The sequence below is a fragment of the Tetranychus urticae genome, chromosome 1, assembly GCF_039701765.1.
Source record: "Tetranychus urticae isolate SD_2017Ah chromosome 1, NJAU_TeUrti_SD_1.0, whole genome shotgun sequence".
NCBI classification, from domain to species: domain Eukaryota; kingdom Metazoa; phylum Arthropoda; class Arachnida; order Trombidiformes; family Tetranychidae; genus Tetranychus; species Tetranychus urticae.
In genome coordinates, this window is record NC_142958.1 from 24,818,444 (window position 1) to 24,839,395 (window position 20,952).

Sequence of the window (20,952 nt, forward strand, 5' to 3'; positions counted from 1 at the left end):
AGCCAAAAAATAAAATTATAAAAATCTCCCAAAGAATGTATAAAACACCACAATTCAAATAAATTTATACTTTATACTTGCTTAATCTGAGAATTTCTGAAAATTTAAATTCTCTGAAACAGATGGAAGTCATAGATAACATTGAACTTATCAAAAATTTCCCTGAAAATCTACACAAATGCTTGCTTAAAAACAATACAAAGCTACTTTAACATCTCAATTAAAGCTAAATGCAAAATGAAACGCAGTTGACATTTTACCAAAAGACATCATCAGAAAAATAAGGTAAAACAACAACCTATTTAACTTAATTTAATTGAATTCCCAGGAAGTGAAACCAAATTTCATACCGGCCGCAATTTAAAAAAGGAAACAAATAGAATGAATAAAGATATTTGATTGAAGAGTGAAAAAAAGAACCTTAAACCAAACCTAACAAAATTACCAACTAATATAAAATATAAAATACCATGAACCTAAAAATTTGTTCAATTTCGGCTAATCGTTAGCAAATCAAAATAGGCAGACACTCAATAGATTGGAGCTTTTCAAAGTTCAAAGCAACTGCATTCAAATGAAAAGCTTTGTAAAAATGGAATGTGATATTAACATGGAAAATATAATGAAATAAAAGAAGAAAATCTTGAATTATTTTAAATCCCTCACAAGATGCTAAAATTTGTCAAAAACCCAGCAACCAATTCAATGACAATCATTTATACAAAAAATATTTTTTTACAATGATAAGAATTGGGTGACTGTAGAAACTACGGAAAATCATTGTCGATTAATTGTCGTTCAATTTTTAGCCTTGCAAAAGTTTTTTGCATCAATTGTAATTTAATGCTGTTACTGAACAATCTTCATCAAAATCTACCTAATTTCCAGTGCAACTCTTATATCATATAAATCTAATTTCTAATTCATCAAAAATTAGATTCACAATTGATTTGAAAGACTACACTCGAGTCGAGTGTATTTATTTTGATTTGCTATTTGAATGGAGTGTTTTCCATTCCGGTATCCTCAATCCTCTAATAAGATGAAAGATAAATAAAACTCCAAGTTGATAAAATTGTCATGCTGACGAACATTTCTCAATCCATTCATCATTCAATAATAGATTGAAATCTAGAAATCAATTTATGGGGTTGATAGTCTTGACTGGTCTCAAATTGCTTACGACATGGACATTTCTTGAAGGTCTAGCCATATCTTATCTGTGACGGTTATCTTCAAGTATTGGTCTCTCCACTAGCATGGTAAAGTGAATGTTGAACGTTACTAAGAAATAGAAATGACGCAAAAATTAGATTTTCCGATTGATTATTGTCCAATAAGTTAAGGTAAAGCCTTTGGGTTGGTATCCAAAACACTGGAGTTTGAGCAATGAATGGCGAACAGATAAACTGAAGGGAGTAAAAGATGAAGACCATGATGATCATGCTGATGATAGTGATGATGAAGAAGCAAAGGGTGACACACAGTAAGTGAGTAAAGAAGAGAAAGTTGGAGTTGAATGCAACAAATTATTTCTACTAAACAGTAAAAGTTGGGTTTACGTTGATATCACATGTTTTCAGTCTCGTATTATTTATCGAGATAACGCCATCTTCAGGCCTATTTTTCATCTCCTTTTCTACCTCAACTCCCACTCTTTCTACCCCTTTCTATCTCTTTCTGCTCTCTTTTTGTGTTGTTTAGTCTAACAAAAATATTGTTAATTTATATCTATTCTTATTACCATTTATTGATCAATGATTATCATCACTCAGTTTGATTCAACTGTGAGTTGTTATAACAAGACCAACGGTTAATCACAACACATTAACAACTGGTTTGCGACTTGTTTTTGTCAACCATTAAACAGCATCTACACCAACAATTGAGGCTATTTTTTGTACAGTTTTTACACCTAAATCGTTTAAACAGTTTCATTTATTTTCTGTTTCAACTGCAACATGATTATTACAATCAATCTAATATATATTGTTCAACCAAATATGCAGACTTAAATGGCTTCAAATTATCAATTGTTAATAATCATTAATCAAATATTACCTTCATCAACATTACCGTTACTATTATCATCATCACCATTGTGAACCACAATAACAATAACTACCAGTTGAACCGAGCCAAAATAACCTATTCATATTTTAACTCCTTTAATTAACTTATTATTTTAATATCATCTGTTCATTATAAACCCATTGTTCCTGTATATTCAGTGTTTATGTTGTTAATCAAATTATCAATATTTTACTTGTGTTAACAATCAAATCATCAATTTTCAAATCCACTTTTCAATCCAATACATCAACTGTGAACAGCAATAGTGTCCATCAAAAAACAAAACAACTTGTAATCAATGGGCAAGAAGAATAGCAAATTAAGTAATGATGCTGTTTACAAGCTTACCAAAGAAACTTATTGTGAGTATTAACAATTTAATCACCATGATAATAACATATTAATAACTGAATTATTATTTTCATTACTAAACCAGAAAACGTGCTTCTATTGTTGACTCTTTTTGTGTGCTTATCCCCTTTATCCTTGTATGTTGTTGGATTGAAAAAATGTCTATTAGAAGCATCTTCTGGTTATTGATAATAATAATGAAGCAAATTATTGAACAATAATCAATAAATAATGCAAGAAATTAAAAGTATTGAAGTTAAATGTTATCAACGTGACTTCTATGTAAACCAACAATTTGTCAAGTAATAACTAATTACAATTAAATGTCATTACTCAATTTAGTCGACAAAATTTTTGGGTTTCTTCCTATTGTTACCTGAAAATTTAACCTAGGCTTGAGTAAAACTCTTGAAAGTTATGACAATATAATATCAAATTTCATCTAAACTCATTCACTTTGAAAGGATAAACTTTCATAGACAGGATTGTAATCACTTGTCATTTTATTGTTTATTGTGATTGTTGATCAAAAAATATCCAGGAGTGATTAATTGACACTGAATTTAGAAACAGTTAAACATGATAAGTCATGATTAAACACGATCAAACATGGTTAACCAGAAATCAATGCTTCAATAGACTAGTTCAATGTAATTTGACTGAAGTGTTACAATTTACAATTTAAATGTTCGCATACAAATTGGTTAACATCTCATTAGCAATCAAATTTCAATTTAAATCATTCGCAATTCAATGGAGATTCAACATTCGCTATCGAAACAGTTAAGATTTTGATTGACTTTGAATAACTGTTATTAATAAAATGATATAAAAGGATGATTTAAACATTAATGTTTCCAGTTAAATATATTGTTAAACTCATATGGCTTTACCATGTTACTGGTTAATTCAGCTGAGTGATGAATGATGTTGATAACGATGTAGAGGATGAAACAACATGTTGATTGTAACAGTAAATTGTTGTAAAAATGATCAAAGCAACTATCGATCGTTAGTAAACAATTAATGTTATTACATGAACCTTCCTTTATTTTGTTTCAACAAAACTGAAAGGGTTAGTGATGAGGATATTTGTGAAGCACGCAAAGCTAAATTTATGGCCAAATTTAGTGAACAAATCAATGAATTGTTCATCTTTTAATCAAATTTCCACTTTAAAGGATCTTCCAAAGCAATAGATTTCCTTAAATCAATTTCATCCCAATGACCATCATGATCACAATCAATTCATCTAAACAGTTAACTGTATGATAATGATTACCTCTTCATTATACCAACACATTTACATTTGATTTGCTTTTCCATTTTATAACCTTTAATAGTAAACTCAATTGTTGATATAATAGTGAACAATCAAATAAGTAAAAACTGATCAACTCCTTTAATCATAAACCATTTCAATCAAACAAATGCAAATACAAAGAGAAACCAAGAAAACCAGAGAAAAGATGTAAACATTGATTTAACTTTCAATTACAATCATTGGCAACAATAAACACTCCTTAGCCTTCTTACAACCCTTTTCATTGAATAATTTATTCTGGCCATTGATGAATAAATATGCAAACTAATGTTCACCAGCTTAAACAAAAGCATTACCATAATGTTAATTGTGTAAATTATTCAAATTAATAAGCTTTTCAATTTTTTCCTCCAAAATAATGATCGATTTATAAGCAAAATGGTTTTCAATGTTGTCTGATGTTTTATTGGGTTAAACATTATTTTATTGTAAATCACCTTTTACCTTTAATCATTTGTTAGCATTGAATTAGCCGAAAGCAATTTCATGGTTAATATACAATTTACTTTGATTAACCCGAATCAGTGAAACTATGAAATGAACCCAAAAACGCATCATAAAGCTCAATGATTCTTATTTTATCTCTTTTTTTTCTTGCTTCTCATCCTCATCATTGTTTCCATCATGATCATGATCATTTCCATGTTAACTGAATCAGTCACGGATAAGGAAATAAGAGAATGGTAAGTTTATTTATATCTCATCTCACTTTTCCTCCCATTTGATCCTTTAATTGTTTCTGCCAGTTCAGGTGATGATAGCAATTATGATTACAATCATCTTCTTCATTATCATCATCTTTATTGTTCCATCTTCATCCCTGATCCCTCTTGTCTCATCATCTTACATGAGCATCCTTAACCATTCACTCATCTTCAAGAAATGTGTCAAAAATAATAACAACAATTTACTCAAAGTCACCTTTTTTCCTAGTTAATTAATGGACTTTTTGCTAGACATTAATCAAATTGATAATGGCAATGAGAGTCAAAATGAAATCCTTTAACCACACACAAAACACAATATTGATTGCAATTGATATCAACTCCACAGATTCAATGATCAAAGAGACAAATCAGTTTAACCAAACCTCAGATGAAAAGATGCATTTTGCTTTCAAGAGTAAACATTATTTTTTACTTCAACAACAGCAACCACTGAATGTACAAATAAAGTTGACAAGTTGGGTGATTTTTGGTGGTAAAATGGTTTCAAAAAAAGGCATAAAAGACACAAACACAGAAAAAAGTGTCAAAAAACAATGAAATGTGTCATATTAAGGTGAACATGATAATAATGGTAAAGGTAGCTCGGAGTGAAAGGGAGTGAAAAACTGGATTTATAAAGGTGATTTATAACCATTCAGGGAGTTGAGGTCACCAGAAGACAGATAACGACGAGTTGACGAGTGAAGCCAAAATTTGTGGCCACAATCCATTGATACTGATTATGTTTCTGTGTGTTTCCATACTTTTCATGTTCAATGTAAAATCAAAATTTGACCAAATCACAACTGTAGCAATCTTTGACTTTGGTTAGCCTTTAAATTGATGATTATTATTCAATTATTGTTGTTGTTTTTTGTGTTCCCTTGACCATAAGCTAAACCAAAGGTTAACAGGTTACCAGATATGATGAAAGGATTGATTGATAATGATAATAATAGGTGCAAAAGTATATATAAAACATGTTGATAAATGGTTTTGAAAATGCATTTCAATACAAAATCCATCTGCCTGTCACCTTAGACTAAAATATATATATCGATTACTGAAAAAGATAACCTTTTTTTTACTATTTTTCAGCTTTCTTTACCTGTCTTTGTCTGTTCCTATTTTTACCTTTTTACCTCTCATCATTCACAGTCTTGTTTTTGTCAAGCTAAAGGTTCCCTTTTTAATGTCAGTGAAAATGCACAATTATCATTTTCACCTGATTTATCATGCTAATATTACTCTGAGTTGGTGCTAATGATGTTGCTATAAAGGTAAACAAATAAAGCAATAAGCCACAAAAGGCACTTTAAAATTAACCAATTTTCACCTTCAACATTTTAACCAAAAAAAAGGTCAAAACCAGAAATGAAAATATTTTGCCATTCAATGTGAAATATTAATGATCAACTTTCAACATTTTGACTAGTTAAGTGAATTTGGTTGAAAACTTGAATCAGGTGAAATCAATGAACCATTAATACAGGTTACCTGCTGACCTGGGAATGATGATAATGAAGATGGTGATGAATATGAAAAGATAATAATACGCATGAGTTGCCATTGCTACTTGAGTTGCTTTTTACCTGCAACATTTCCTTCAGTTCATTATTTTTTTTACCTTTTTTTGTCTGTTTATTCATTTTTACTTATTCTCATAAAATGCCTGATATCGCCATCATTTACATCATCTTCACCATCTTCATCTTAATTTTTTTGCTTCCCTTGAAAAGGTTTAGCTTTTATTTTCTTTACAAATCAAAGGGTAAACAGAATGAATCAGACAGTTTCAAGGTTCAACTGGGAGTGAGAGGTTCATATTTATATCCATAAATGTGTATATTTATATTTCTCATTTTTTGGGGTTCCAAAGAAAAGCTGAGCTACAATTGAAGATGGAGATGAAAAAGTGATGCTAAATTGCATCTTAATGCATATAAAATAACCTCAAGGTATTTTCATTTCTCACCTTTGATAATACCTTTCAACATAATCCACTTTTTCCAACATTTGCATTGAACAAAAATTGATATTTTCAAAGCATTTCTTTCACTTATTGACATTCAATCGATACTAACATTTTATTCAATGTGCATTTCAATGAGAATCAGCTTTTTCAATATTTCCAGACTTGTTGAGTTGCCTCAAAATTTGCCAATTATTAAATTCTTGATGTATTGTTGAGCACATTTGATCATCCTTTTGTGACTATCAGATGAAACTTCATAATTCAATAGCTGATAATTGCATGTTCAGGTGTATTAACATTATTTACTTTTCATTAATCAATACTATTGTTAATTGTTTTCTGGTCAATCAATTATTTCACACATTACACTATCATTTACAAAGCTGCTTTCATTAAATGATTAGCTGATTGTCAAAGAAATGCAATAATTAAAAGTAATGAAAGGCTGATGAAATAATGCAAAATGGTTATAATAGAGTTATTAAATTGCGTGTCTTTAATTATTTAAAAGTGTTGTTTTGTTGACGCTTTTCAATCGTAACTATGAGGATCAACTAATCATCATCACTTTACATGAAAGTACATGATGAACCCTTTTCTTTGTTAATTGTTTTCACTTTAATGATAAAAAACAATAATAATTGTCTCAACCATTTTCATGCTTTCCAACTTCACCTAAAAACCTTCTTTTACCAGACATTTGATAATTTAATTATTGAACTCTAGACTATTATCATCATCATAATGAGCGTAAAAATACAACTTTTTTGGCCCTTTTTCGAGTACAAAGTCGATACTAAACCTAATCTCATACTCAACACTTTAGGTTTAAAACAAGTAATGCCTTTCAATAGGATTTTTTCTGGTAAATAAATAAACTTTAAGCTCAATTGGAAACTGCAATTCAACAGGAAAATATGCTTTTGATAAGTTGAACACTCATCACAACTTTCCCTATCAATCCTGGTAAAAGCCAGTTTTAGGTGTGAAGCGTTTTCATTTCAATTTGCTAAATATGCTTCAACTTTCAAATTTCAATTGAGACTTAAACCCAATCTTTACCAGAAAAATTGAATTGAAAAAAAACTCACTTCAACCCTCAGGATTAAAATAACTGTTGAAATGGTTTTTCATTTGTAAAAGTGGTCAACAGAAAAGACTAAAAGTTAAATTAATATTTATCATTGTGATATTATTCAATTGTTTCAAGCCTCAGGGTTCGCCTCTGTTTTCATTGGCAACATTTATTTACTTTACCTTCAATCGGCTATTTACCTTCATTATAATGATGCCAGTTGATGGGAATTAATTTTAATTAAGAGATGAAAATGTTGATTAAAACCTTTAAAAGGTGGCAATTATTAAATATTAAAAATATTGAAGGAAAATATTGTTGAGTGAAAAGCAATTTTTTGTATTGAAATACACTTGAAGGGAATGAAGGGAAAATAATGAGAAACGAATCTCAATTAATTTACTTTTTCTCATCTTCATTCATCATCTTCCCTGTCTTCCTCCTTTTTAACCTCTTTAAATGCAAACACCACTGAACTTTACTAAATCATTTTCATGGTAAAATAAACTTAATCTTGTTTCCTTTTCTTGTTATTTTCCTTGTTATTTTGTTTTGTTTTTCAAGACTTTCATTTCGCTTCAATTTCATGATATATTTTCATTCTGAATCAATCTTCCTCCATCAAGTGATACTTCCTGATCTGTTAAACTAACATTATCATCATCATCATCATGATAATACTCATAATCTTGAAAAAAGAAACGGAAACTCAACGTCTTGACAATTCTTAACAAGTTGAACGATTGCAAACACGAAAATGCAAAAACACAGAAAACGAACAAAATATTTTTAAATTGCAATTTGATTCACTTTTTTTCATTACAATTTATAGTTTTATGAGTTTTCACTCAACATCTGTCAGTTCACCCAATCGATCATGTATCTATCCTGAGTTTAAATATGTTTTGATAGCTTTTCAGTGTTAACCTGACTTCAAATGTGACATTTAAATTTGATTTTCAATTGTTCGCAATGTTCACTCCATCCAGATTATTATTAACATGATAATGTTGAACCAGCTCATTGTAAACATTGAAGTTCACTCACATGAATAATTATTATCTTTTATGTTATTATCAGGCTAAAATGAAACATCTTCAACTTACCAACATGAAGATGAGTACCTTTTCATCTTCCTCTTCATCATCGCATTATTGTTACATCTTTTCATTCATTTTTGCCTGCATTCCCTGAAAAAGGGAAACTTTCATACTTTTCCTTCAGTCAATTCCGTCCTTTTTTGCCTCATTCAACCAGATTTTTTTTCCTTTCATCATTTCATTTCACCTAAAGAAACCTGAAAAACTCAAGAATCAATTCAATTGAGTTACAGGGTATAAACTAATCAATCAATATTCAATCATTTTCAGTAAACTCGACTTGTCCGGAAAATGTCTCATAATTTTCAATAATCACTTGAATCTCAATCTTATGCTTTAACACAAGTTTATTAGCTTAGCATTAACCATTATTGTCAGCATTAACCAGGATTAACATTTAAACCCAAATCCTTCCTTAATATCCATTATGTAAGCTAATCTGATATTGTTTCATAATTCTTATAATTATTCACAGTCGATCTTAAATTTTTTACTTAAAACTCGAGTTCCAATCAAACTTATAAAAGCAACTTGGAATGAAATTACATCTTTTCATATCTTACTGTTCAGATTTAAATACTCAGAGACAGAATTATTTGCACTTCATTTGATTTGCATGATAAAATGATTTCTCGATTGAAGCAAAATCCCATTAATATCAAATAAGATGAGAGTTACTCAATGAGATCAATAAACAAATATTTTGTTGTAAAAATTTCAAAATATCATCAATTAGATATTCAATTACATTTATTATTTTACATTAAAAACATTCATATTCAAATGTTATTCCAGTTGATCAAACTTGGACTAAATCTGAAACTCCTTTTAATGAACTTAGTCTTCAAAATTTCAATTTTGATTTCGTCAGAACTACAATTTCTGTAATTGATTTGAATATTTTATAAGCTTCAATGTTCATTTTGCATGAACAGTTTTATATTGATAAATTAGGCAATTTGAAATGATAGATTTGATGAAAGGTTAACAGATTTATTTTCATTTGACAAAAAATCGACAGAATGAACTGATAAATTATTCAATTTGCTCTCGACTTTGACCAATAATTTAAGAGCATTTTAAGTGTCTTTGAACGATTCTTACTGTCCATAAATAGAAAGTTTAAATCTAATAATTCCAATGGAAAGAATCGACAGATTATTGAATAAGCATGGAAATATGATCGATCAAAGGAATTTTAAAGGATGTTCCAACGATTCTGGTCAACTTTTTGTGTTGATCTGATCAACCATGAATCTGTTTTTCAATGCAAAGTTCAAATGCTAACAATCATTTGTAATGGTTGATTAAACTTGAAAATAAAGCAATCAAAATCATTCAAAAACACCTGAAAATTTCAATTTGATAATCAATTTCCTGAATTGGAACGAGCAAATAAACAATGATTAGTATTATTAATGTATTTAACTTAATCAGATTGGCAATTGTGATGAGAAAATTGTGAATATAAAATTAACTTTTGCCATTTCAATTTGAAATGTTCAATTGACATTTTTTGTCATTGCTTGATATTTCAATTTTTGTTTTTACATTTTGTTGTTTCTTTCAATTTCAATCTCAATCTTATTCATGGAAATGTATTTTGACTTCTTCTGAATCTTCCCCTGAACAATTGTTTTCTCATTTGGCATTACCTTGCCAAGAATGACAATCAATAATGTTTCTCAACTTGAAACTGAATTCATCTTCAACTGAATAAACATTTAATTTGCACAAATTTAATATCTCAATGGATCAAATGAAATGAAACGTCAATCCAATTTTATGCAATTAACAAACTATTCTCACCTGAAATCAATTACATCTGATGATCATAATGTTGGTTCACCTTCAAGCTATCAGTTTAATTGTAAATAAAGTTATTGATTGTTAGGCTGTAATGATCACTGAGCCTTGTGTGTTGGTTTCATTTTAATTAGTTTCAACTATTCTCGGTTCTGGATGCAAAGATAATTTCATCCAGACTCAATTTATGGACATAAAAGTATAATAAAATGGTGAATAAAAACTGTTTTCATTTGTGTTCAACTTTTCACAGCAATTAGTTAAACTAATCACGTTCAAATGGCCACGTAATTAAACTTTGATTGCACGATTGAATCGCCTATTCATTTAGTTTATTAAGCTAATTAGACATTCTCAACTCATTATAACAATCATCATCACCGTCATTATAATCATCATAAACAGTATAATCATGGAGTTATTACATTCTCAAGGTTTAATGTTAAATTCAAAATTGTTATTCTTCAATTAAATTAATCACTGATTCAACTCAATGTTTCAAACTGGATTAACTTTGTAAATCAAATTTGGATAATTTTATTTTGAAAAAAATCCTTTTTTCCTTTTTTCTTGTCCAATCATTTTCATTTCAATGAGTTTAATAATCATTTTCGAACGGTCAGTTGAACAAAAATGGACTCAATTTTACCTCGAAATTGAATTTCAAATTTCAATTGATTCAAATGTCAGTAAATGGTTAAACATTAGTAACCAACGATTAAAAGTAAATCTCGTTTCCATTATTTGATTTATGAAGAGCAATTATTGTTAATTCAAGTCAAACCATTTAATAAGAAACATCAAGTTGATCATCATTCTTTATCTTCATAATAATAATTCTGATTCCTGTCCATCTTTCAACTAATCTGATCATTGAATCGATAAATGTGAACAATCATAAGATGATAATAATAATGATGATATTATCAAAATGAAGTTACTCCTTTATAAGCTAATAATATAGCAAACTATTTTTAATCCAATCAAGTTGATAACTTGAATGATTGTGACAATTTAAACTCTAATCAGTTTATTTGAAACTCTTTCAGGTACAAAGGATTCAGAAAGGATTGTCCAAATGGCCATTTAACTGAACAGGTAAACGATTAATCATTTTCAATAATAATTACAGATAAATATTGTATAACCAAAGGTTAACCAAAAGGTTATTTTAAAGTAAGGATTGGGAGTTGCTTGGAGTGAAAATTGTCTCAATATCATTGGAACGTTTCTTTTCCTATTCAGCACTCGAACACTTTTTTTCATTTTTTACCTTCTTCTCTCCTCTTGATTACCATCATGATAACCATCATGGTAAACATAAACATCATCTTAGTTAGATGATGATAAAGTTATAATTTGCCAACTAAATGAAAGCCTTCCTGTTGACATGAATGTTAACTTATTCATATGTTAAAAGGTAGTCTTGCTTATCATGTTGTTGTTGCTGTTGAAGTTTACATGTAAAGATGTTTTATTAGATTCACAGGGAAGCAAAAAAAAGTTGTTTCAATGTTGCATGTTGACATACACATAATGTTGAGAGTATCATGTAAAATATCATCTCCACCCGAAGTGATCATTTATTTATACACTCTTGCCATCATCTTACACCAATTTATCTGTCTCTTTCTGACAGCCTTTTCTTTCCCTTGCTTCATGGAAACCCGATTCTGAGTATCTTAACCATTTTTGACATCTACTTATCATCATGAAAACAGTAACCATGAACAATGATAATCTCAGTAAATTGAAACACTTTCCATCCTTCTTTGGTCAAAGATTAAGTGTTTTCCAATGGTAACTCAACCTTTTACCGAATTGACCATCAATTTTAAATGTCATCAAGTTTATCCAACATTTTCATTATAATCTTGATTCATTTGATAAGATTGTTGCATGTGTTCACTTAGTTACTTGTTAATGTGCTCATAACTCAGCCAGTGTTTACAGAGATGCAGATTAATTCATGAATCATGCTAAAATCATTTTCACTAATCACACTTAATTTTGGGCACAAAATTTTAAATCTACACAGTTAATGCAACTTTCAACCTTTACATTATATTTAGCATCAGGCAATTAGTTGAACTTTTTCTCTCTTCAATTTAGATATTCCATCATCTCCAGTTATCCTATTTAATCTGGTTATACAATTTTAACTATTTAAATTTCGGATTAAGTTGCCAACCAAAGTTAATTTCATGTTTTCTTTGTCCATCTTTTTTATTGCCATTATGAAGGGATTTTTTCGTATTTACAAACAATTCTTTCCTCATGGAGATCCATCGAGATTTGCATCACTCGTTTTCAGGGTTTTTGATGAGAACAAGGTAAGTTTATCAATTTTCATTTATGCATTAAATCGAGTGTTGGATGAATAGCAATGAAAAGAAGGTGGAATTGTAATAAAAAATCAAAGTAATCAATTAATCGTCAATGGAAGTGCATAAAAACACATTAACTAAATAAATTAATTTCGATATTTTTTAATTGCTGATCAACAACAATTTTTAGTTCATAGACTTTTTTTATCACACATTCATTATAAATGAACAATTGACCCCGACTCTACTTTAGACCTAAATCAGCGTCATTATTATGATTGTTACTTCAAAAAATACAACCAGTTTACAGGTCAATTAAATTGAAATCCATCAGGGAATGAGTATCAACAAAGGCAGTTTCATCAGGTCCATTAGTGAATAAGTTGATTCAGTTCAAGTTGAAAGGTAAAAAGATGACAAGTCTATCTTCCCTCATGATTATAACAAGTCATCAGCAGACATTCACCACCTTTAACATCGACTTCATCTCCAGCTTTCATAATAATTCATAATATTCACTGAATTTTCTCGTAAAACACAATGTTGAAGAAGATTTTGTTTCCTGATTATCCATTTTCGTTAACTCTTGTTTTTTTCACGTTTCCTTTTTTTGTCATTATGAACACCAATTCCCAGGATGGATCAATTGAATTTGAAGAGTTTATCAAAGCACTTTCTGTGACATCTCGTGGTAATCTTGAAGAGAAACTAGTCTGTAAGTAATTATATTAACAATAATTATCATAAGGGAAAATAAAACAAAAGATACTTACAAAGCAAAAAAACATGATAAAAAACCAGTAACCACCGCCATTGAATAGACATTATGGTAACTATGGAAATAACGGTTATGTAAGGGAAGGAGGGAAAAGCAAAAAATGAAATGAAATTCAAGTATATTTTAATTATTAACTCACTTTTTTACCTTAATTTTACAGGGGCTTTTAAACTGTATGATGTTGATAATGATGGTTTTATTACTCGAGAGGAAATGTATAATATAGTTGATGCCATTTATGCCATGCTTGGGAATAAGCTAAAGGATAAGCTGGAAACAGACGAGGAGACAGAAGGTGAAGAAGGTGAAGAAGGTGAAGACGGAGGAGAAGGAGGGAAAGCAAAAGAAGCAAAAGAAGCAAAAGAGGGAAAAGAAAAGAAAGAGAAAGAGAAGAAAGAGAAGAAAGAGAAGAAGGAAAAGAAAGAAGGAAAAGAAGGAGTAAAAGGGGTAGAAGGAGCAGAAGGGGCAGAAGAACCAGAAGAGCCAGAAGAACCAGAAGAAACTCCAAAGGAAAGAGTTGACCGTATATTTGAACAACTAGATAAGGTGAGTTAATTTGTCCTTTAATTATTAATACTTGTGTTAACAGTTGGTTAAGTTGTTAATTCACCAGCCATCACCAATTGTCATTTTCACATCAATTTTTAAAAAAAAGCCAAACCAAAACCATTCTGTACAGGACAAGTAAATGATATGCCATGTTGATCCATGTTTAAGCTACCATTTATAGACAGCATTGAATTACAGTAGTCTGATGATGGCTTGTGTTGATATTATCATCCACATTGAACTGATAATGGTTCAATTGTTTTTGTATAATGATTCAAAGCTAAACATGTCAATAAGGCTAATTTGTCCGATAGGTTTCACTTTTATTTGAACTCAAAATGACTTTTCCTACTAATGATATTAACAGTAAATGTGTACAAATGTTTTGTAAATCACTGTAAAGGTAAACAAGACAGAAATTCAGCAAATTGAAAGCATTCTTGAACAATATTTACTTTTTTATTCAAGTAAAAAATATTAATACAATTGTAATATTTGAAGGTAAAGGTAAACAAAATGATATAACATAAAACTATCTCTATTGATTGGAAGGAGACAAAATGTTGAACCATTTTTTGTTTCTTAACCAAATCTATTGCAAGTTTACATTTTCAATTTCAATTTTGATGATAAAAGAGATTAAATTTCTCAAGATTTTCAATCAATTTTCAAACATTGCCATCAAGTAATTTGTAATCCATTATTTCAATTATCCATCTTGATTCCAACCATTAATCATTCCTCAATCAATCCATATTCAATCCTTATCTTGAGCCTATTAAGTTAACCTTTTCAATGGTCAAAAGCATGAGCTTTCAATGAGAAACGGTTTAAGATTGTTAACATTTCATGAGCATTGAAAATTTTATCCAAACAATGGTTGAAAGTTTCTATGGAAACCTGGAAATGAAATGAAAAAAAATGAAAAGAATGGAAAAATCAACAAGAAAAAATGGCTTAACCAAGGTTTTCTGGTTCTTTTCTGGTTCTTTTTGGTTCCTATTATTGAAACTCATCAGCTTGCCTTACTAGCCAAGAATGAAGTCAATAATAATTTTACATATTATCCTTAATATAAGATGTTGTTTGAAGGTAAACCTTTTCAATTGTGAATGTTAAGGTTATTTTGTTATTTAGCTTTAAATTGAAATCCCTTTACATTATTAACTTTGATTTGGCAATTTTTTATCCTCTTAAATACCTTCATCCTTGAAACATCATCCATCTTGAAACTGATCATCTTATCATTGATCATATCAGATAAATATCATCAACAATAATCTATTTATCCGAAAGACTGCTTTGCATGCCTAACAAAAGCCTAACAATTCAAGTTGAGTTATAATTGTTGTCCATTTCAAATGTTAAATGTTTATTACCAAATCAAATTATATCATCAACCCTTATGATTAATGCTGTTGGATTGATGATGTTGGTTACATCAGCTAAATTGTCTGAACCTCGTTATACAGTTATCCAAGACTTGAAACTCCTATCTCGAGGTAACCATGTTCATCTAATTACATGATAGTTATTTTAATATTTGTTAGGATTGAATAAACTCTAGTCGTCAAAATCATCATAAATCACAAGTTCAATTTATATCCCAAAATGTAAATCAAACCCAACAATCGATATTTCATGGGACACTTCAAATCAATCTGTATTTACATATTGAACTGACAATTTAAGAAAACAATTGAGAATCAAATATTAGCTTTTGTCACATTTGACGCTATTTAATTTTTCCCAAACAATTGAAATGAAACAAGTTGGATTCAGTTAAACTCAGACATTTGGGATAGAATTGCCTTTCAAATGTTCAATCTTTAAATATCTTTTTCAACCCATTCTGTCAATCTAATTTCAGTTTATCTGTATTGTTCAAGCACAAGATATAACCATTTCAAATACTACCTTTACTTCATCTCCTAATACAGGGGAAAAGGTTGAAATAAAATGAAAAATAATAACAAAATAACACCAAAAGCCAACAAGAAAATACTTTGACATAGACTCAAGAGTAGATGAAATTGCAATGAAGCAAACCATTTTATAACCATTCCCATGTTACTTATAACGTTTACCTTCATTAAACCGTGTACCAGAATGTGTCACGTGAATGATCAAGAAGATGCTCATGATGCTGATGATACTGGGAAGATAAAGTCCAAAGGATAAAAGGTGAAGAGAGAGCAGGAAAAACAGTTTGGAATAGGAAAGTTATCAAGAAAAAAGTATGAGCAAGTAAAATCAATTACCTAGAAAAAAAAGACTTTTACTGTTGCAAACCTTTCTCTTTCATCTTTAACTACTTTCTCATCTTCATCTTCATCATCACTTTCATCATGTTGCTCTTCTTTTCATCGTTATCTTATTAGTTGAACATTTTTGTATACTTTCATCTGTTCAAGTGAACCAGTAACTTGTAATGAGCAATTTGCGTTGAAAAACATGAAAACAAAAACAAACCCATTACTTGTTATGATATTTATATTATTGTTACCAATATTTGTTGAAAACTTTTGTAATGATTAGTAAATTTGTTAAAATACAATTTAATGATGATCATGAAGCTGATGGCAATGATAGTCATAAAAGGATAATTGTTGTTCAGTTCACTTGAACACTTTCAAAGAAACATTGAGACTTGAGTTTTGTTTTTGTTTTCCTCTTGTTTATATGAATGATCATTAATAACTGACATACAAAACTTACTTTTAATCAACTAATTGTAGGACTCAAAATAATTATAAACACATCAACTTGTATATTTGTGTAGTTATTATTATGATTTATTAATGTGTGTTCAGTACATTATAAATCTGTTAATGTATTAATATAAACAATAATAAAAGGCAAAAAACAAGATTTTATGTGTTGTACAGTTGTTCAATGGTTAAATATAGTTGATGATCATCATGATGATACAGTAAATAATGAATACAATAATAAAATGATAGAGTTGATCGTACTTAAGAGGATTCAACTTGAAATATTATCCATTGGGTGAAAAATATTAAACAACTTTTCTTTTCCAACTTCAGGTTTGCCAGAAAAAAAGTAGAATATTATTTTTCCTTCTAATTCCAGGTAAATTTTTAACTATTTCATCTGATGTAATAAAAAATCCAAGATGAACAGGGAATCAACAAAAAATACTAGCTTTTAGATGATTTCAGTTGAATCTTGCAAGTTGAAAGTTCAAGAGATAACATTCAGATAAACTGAAGCTATTTTAAAATGCAAACCATTTCCATTTCATTAGATAATCTTATTTAGTACAATTTCAACTAACGTTTCTAAAAGGGTTTCCATGAAGTTTCAACTGAATTTCATGTCTTACAGTAAAACTTGAAGACTTTACTATTCATAACTTGAGTACAAAACAATTGACATTTTTGCTAAAAGTTATTAAAATTATAAACTTTTAAAAGCTTCAAAATGAACTTCAACTTTGATCAGAAACAAGAAACTCGAAGCTGAACGACTTCGAAAGCGCTTTAAAAGGTTTAGTTTAAGCACATAATAAATGCTTAAATAATAACGAAGCAAACTGTTTAATCAATATACAAGTTTCATCAGCTTATGAAATGAAATCATGAATTAACTCTGATGTCTTTGTGCAATTAGTTTTTAATCCGATTGAAGTTTCAGGTAAAAGTGTTGAAGAAAAATGAACTTTCAAGAGATTCTCCAGATTCTGCAAAACAAGAGGAAATAACCAAATAAGGTGTAAAATGATTAATAATAAACGAAACGATTGAACCAATTTACATTTCGAGTGTTTTGTTAACGAAATCTGGACAAATTCAAAAGTGCTTTTGTTATTGTGATCAAGTTAATCATGACTTTTATGATTTATTAGGGAAACTTTGATTTTCAAACCTTCGCTTGATTGCTGTTGCATTATTTATAGTTGAATAGCAATAAATAATTGAAGATACATAAATGGATGCAATTTGCAGTTGTTTTTGTGGTTAATATTATTCACACAATCATGATAATTGATTGATGTTAATAATGTCATTGGGAGTTGTTTATGAGTTTTGGTTTGGCAAATTTTGTATTTATAACAAAGTTATTTATATAAATTGATAAAATTTTGTTTCTTCATTTGGTTCAACTTTGAAAATATTGAAATTATCAATCAGTTGAAACAATTAATATTTTCATTGTTAATTGTTGATTGAAGGGAATCATTTTTCTTTTCAACCTGATAGTGTCAAAACTGATTGTAATTAATCTATTATTACATTGTTAATCTGTCAATCATTCATTTTGTTCATACAAATATCACATTTTTCACTGACTTTTTGCAGAAACTTGCATTTCATTGAACAAATTTGCCTTTTAAATTGTTCATTTAGTATCTGGTTTTGCCATTAAAAATATTTCCAACTCCATTAAGTATCAATAAATGTCATTCAATCAACAAACTAATACATCATAAATGAGAGTTAACTTTCAGTTATTAACTTTTTCATTGTCTTTTCAGTTTTAAACTTTTCTGAAGCTCCTCTGATTTAATCAAACACTCAGCATGATTAAATATTGCATTTTTCAACAAGAGAACCTGAATAAAGTGAATAAAAGATGTAAAAATGAGACTCAAAAATGACAATAGAAAGCTTAACTTCTATCATTATTAATCACATTTAGTCACATTAATGTTGAAGTTGCTATTTTTGTAACCAGAATTTCAATGTTTCCATCACTTTTTTTCATCACTTCAACAGTGAAGATGAATGGCAACGAACTAGGAAAAGATGTTAAAATAAAGGTTGATAGAAACGAGTGAAGAGTCGCCTTATCAATGTTATCAGCATCAAGTATTCATTCTGGTAATGAGTTGTTTCACTTGAAACAGACAAGAATCAGGTTGTCTTGAAAATCATCGTCATCATGGTGATAAAAACAAAAACAAATCGATTGAATGACAAAATATTGACATTTTCCTGTAAAAAATAAAACATTAGCAATTGTAATCTTTTTTCAAACAATTAGTCCGTCCATTTTAATCTGTGATATACATTCATATCATCTTGAGTTCATCTGTTATCAAATTCATGGAAATCTCAATGTAACAGAATCACGGAGTGAATGGGAATTTACTGTAAAGTAATGTTTTAAATTAACACCTTACTTTAATACAAGAAAATACTGATAGTAATATCGCTATTAAAATTGATCACGAAGATGTTGATATTAATAGTGTCGTAAATTGCATTGATGTTGATAATAGTTCATTTCCTCTGAATTGGTCTTGAACTTATTGCAACAGCTTGGAATGGTAAAGCGATTCAACATCATTAATAGTTGAGGTTGACCCAAACTCGTCCAATAGCGTGATAACAAAGTTATTTTCATTCTAATTTTTTTCCATCGCATTAGCTTTTTTCATGAAAAGTTCATCTATTTTTTCTCAACTCTGGCCATTGTTAAGAAAATGATAAAGATGGTGATGATTAGTTCATTGAAACCATTTAACTAAAGTAATTGCAGGAAACGGAAAACCAAATTCCATTTCCTAGTTTCTTGAGAAACAGAAACATTTTAATGACAATTTTTAATGTATATTTCATTTTTTCATTATTTTCAACTCTATCATTATATTTCTTGTCTTGTTTTAATGCTTTTCTTTCTTTCTTTCTTCTCATTCTGTAACTTCACCAGAACCATGACAACAAGCTCACCTTGGAGGAATTTAAGGAAGGATCCAAACAAGATCCTAAAATTGTTCAAGCTCTTTCCCTGTATGCACCTTGAGAAGCAATCCAAACTTAAGCCAAAAGACTTGACATATTCAAAGGGAAGCAACCGAAGGAAGGAGATGAAAAATGAAAAATGGTGATAATGATGACTCTGGTGATGATAATGATGATTATGGTGATGACTTTATTATGATAATATCATGAAGGATTAGGATAAAACTAAATACCAACATGATAGACGATGGAGTGAAAAAAATGTGTAATATGGAGACAAAAAATGTACTTTTACTTTTGTACCAGTCATAAAATGGAGGGAAACTGTTATACTGTTTGGGGATTTTAATATATTAGCAATGAAAACAAGATAATCCATGTTTACCCAGTCAATAAAAGGATAATTTGGATTAAATTGAAAAGCTGTTGATCAAAATTAATACTCTGTCTCTACTGACCAATTCAAATGATCACCATTAACCATCAAGATCATCATCATTGTCATCGTTGATATCGTTATTATTTTTGCTGTTTTGTTGGTTATTATAATATTAATTTTAAACATTGTTATCGTTTCTCAAATCACACCTGAAACATTATACACAATATTGGAACACGTTGAGATTTACACTGATTACATAAATTATTACAATTATGTGTATATGAATAAAAATTACATATAAAAAACAGACACCAAATTCACCTGAAACCAAAGACAAAAATCAAATTAATTAGCACATTTACATTGAAATACCAATGGCTACATAATTGTTGCTCCAAATGCATAATCATTTTTGGGATAAAATGAATGGGACCAAGAAATGTTTGCCTTCAGTTATGATCAAAGTTAACAAGCAAAAGATTACATTACAAGGTAATAAATATGTAAACTGAGAAGCATTATTTCAACATGATTTTTGTCCAAAATCACATATTCATGTATTATTTAAATATATATCTTTGATAAAAGTTAAATTACATATTAGATTGAGATAAATTACAATGGAAAATGTTGATTGTGTTGACAATCGGCCAGCAAAAATTGAATGTACATTATATTCAGTTCACGCTTTTACTGGTTAACTGGTTGGACTATGTCAAGTGAAATGGCAACATGATTAACAAAGTAATTTATTATTATGTTTACAATGAAGGATAACAATATCACAATTTGTATTT

At 29.1% G+C, this 20,952-nt stretch overlaps 1 protein-coding gene and 1 long non-coding RNA gene across 2 annotated transcripts; one reads left to right on the top strand and one right to left on the bottom strand.

Moving 5' to 3' along the window:
• The first annotated feature begins 724 nt into the window (after nucleotides 1–724).
• On the top strand, nucleotides 725–20,773 carry LOC107368473 (frequenin-1). Its single transcript, XM_025162150.2, has 7 exons — nucleotides 725–2,435; nucleotides 4,407–4,431; nucleotides 11,461–11,509; nucleotides 12,655–12,744; nucleotides 13,375–13,453; nucleotides 13,677–14,062; nucleotides 19,742–20,773. Exons 1-7 carry the CDS (start codon nucleotides 2,372–2,374, stop codon nucleotides 19,832–19,834), a joined length of 786 nt encoding a protein of 261 aa, XP_025017918.2. The 5' UTR covers nucleotides 725–2,371; the 3' UTR covers nucleotides 19,835–20,773.
• On the bottom strand, nucleotides 12,612–13,804 carry LOC107368475 (uncharacterized). Its single transcript, XR_001570161.3, has 3 exons — nucleotides 13,664–13,804; nucleotides 13,512–13,571; nucleotides 12,612–13,434 (listed from the first exon to the last, which is right to left on the bottom strand). It is a non-coding gene; the product is annotated as an uncharacterized LOC107368475 (long non-coding RNA).
• Nucleotides 20,774–20,952: the final 179 nt, after the last annotated feature.

What these genes read in the sequence shown, in the direction of transcription:
- LOC107368473 (XM_025162150.2), top strand. Translation starts at nt 2,372, where the DNA reads ATGGGCAAGAAGAATAGCAAATTAAGTAATGATGCTGTTTACAAGCTT. An exon ending in GGGTTTTTGATGAGAACAAG is followed by an intron (nt 12,745 to 13,374) that starts GTAAGTTTATCA and finishes ACCAATTCCCAG; the next exon opens with GATGGATCAATTGAATTTGA. An exon ending in TATTTGAACAACTAGATAAG is followed by an intron (nt 14,063 to 19,741) that starts GTGAGTTAATTT and finishes TAACTTCACCAG; the next exon opens with AACCATGACAACAAGCTCAC.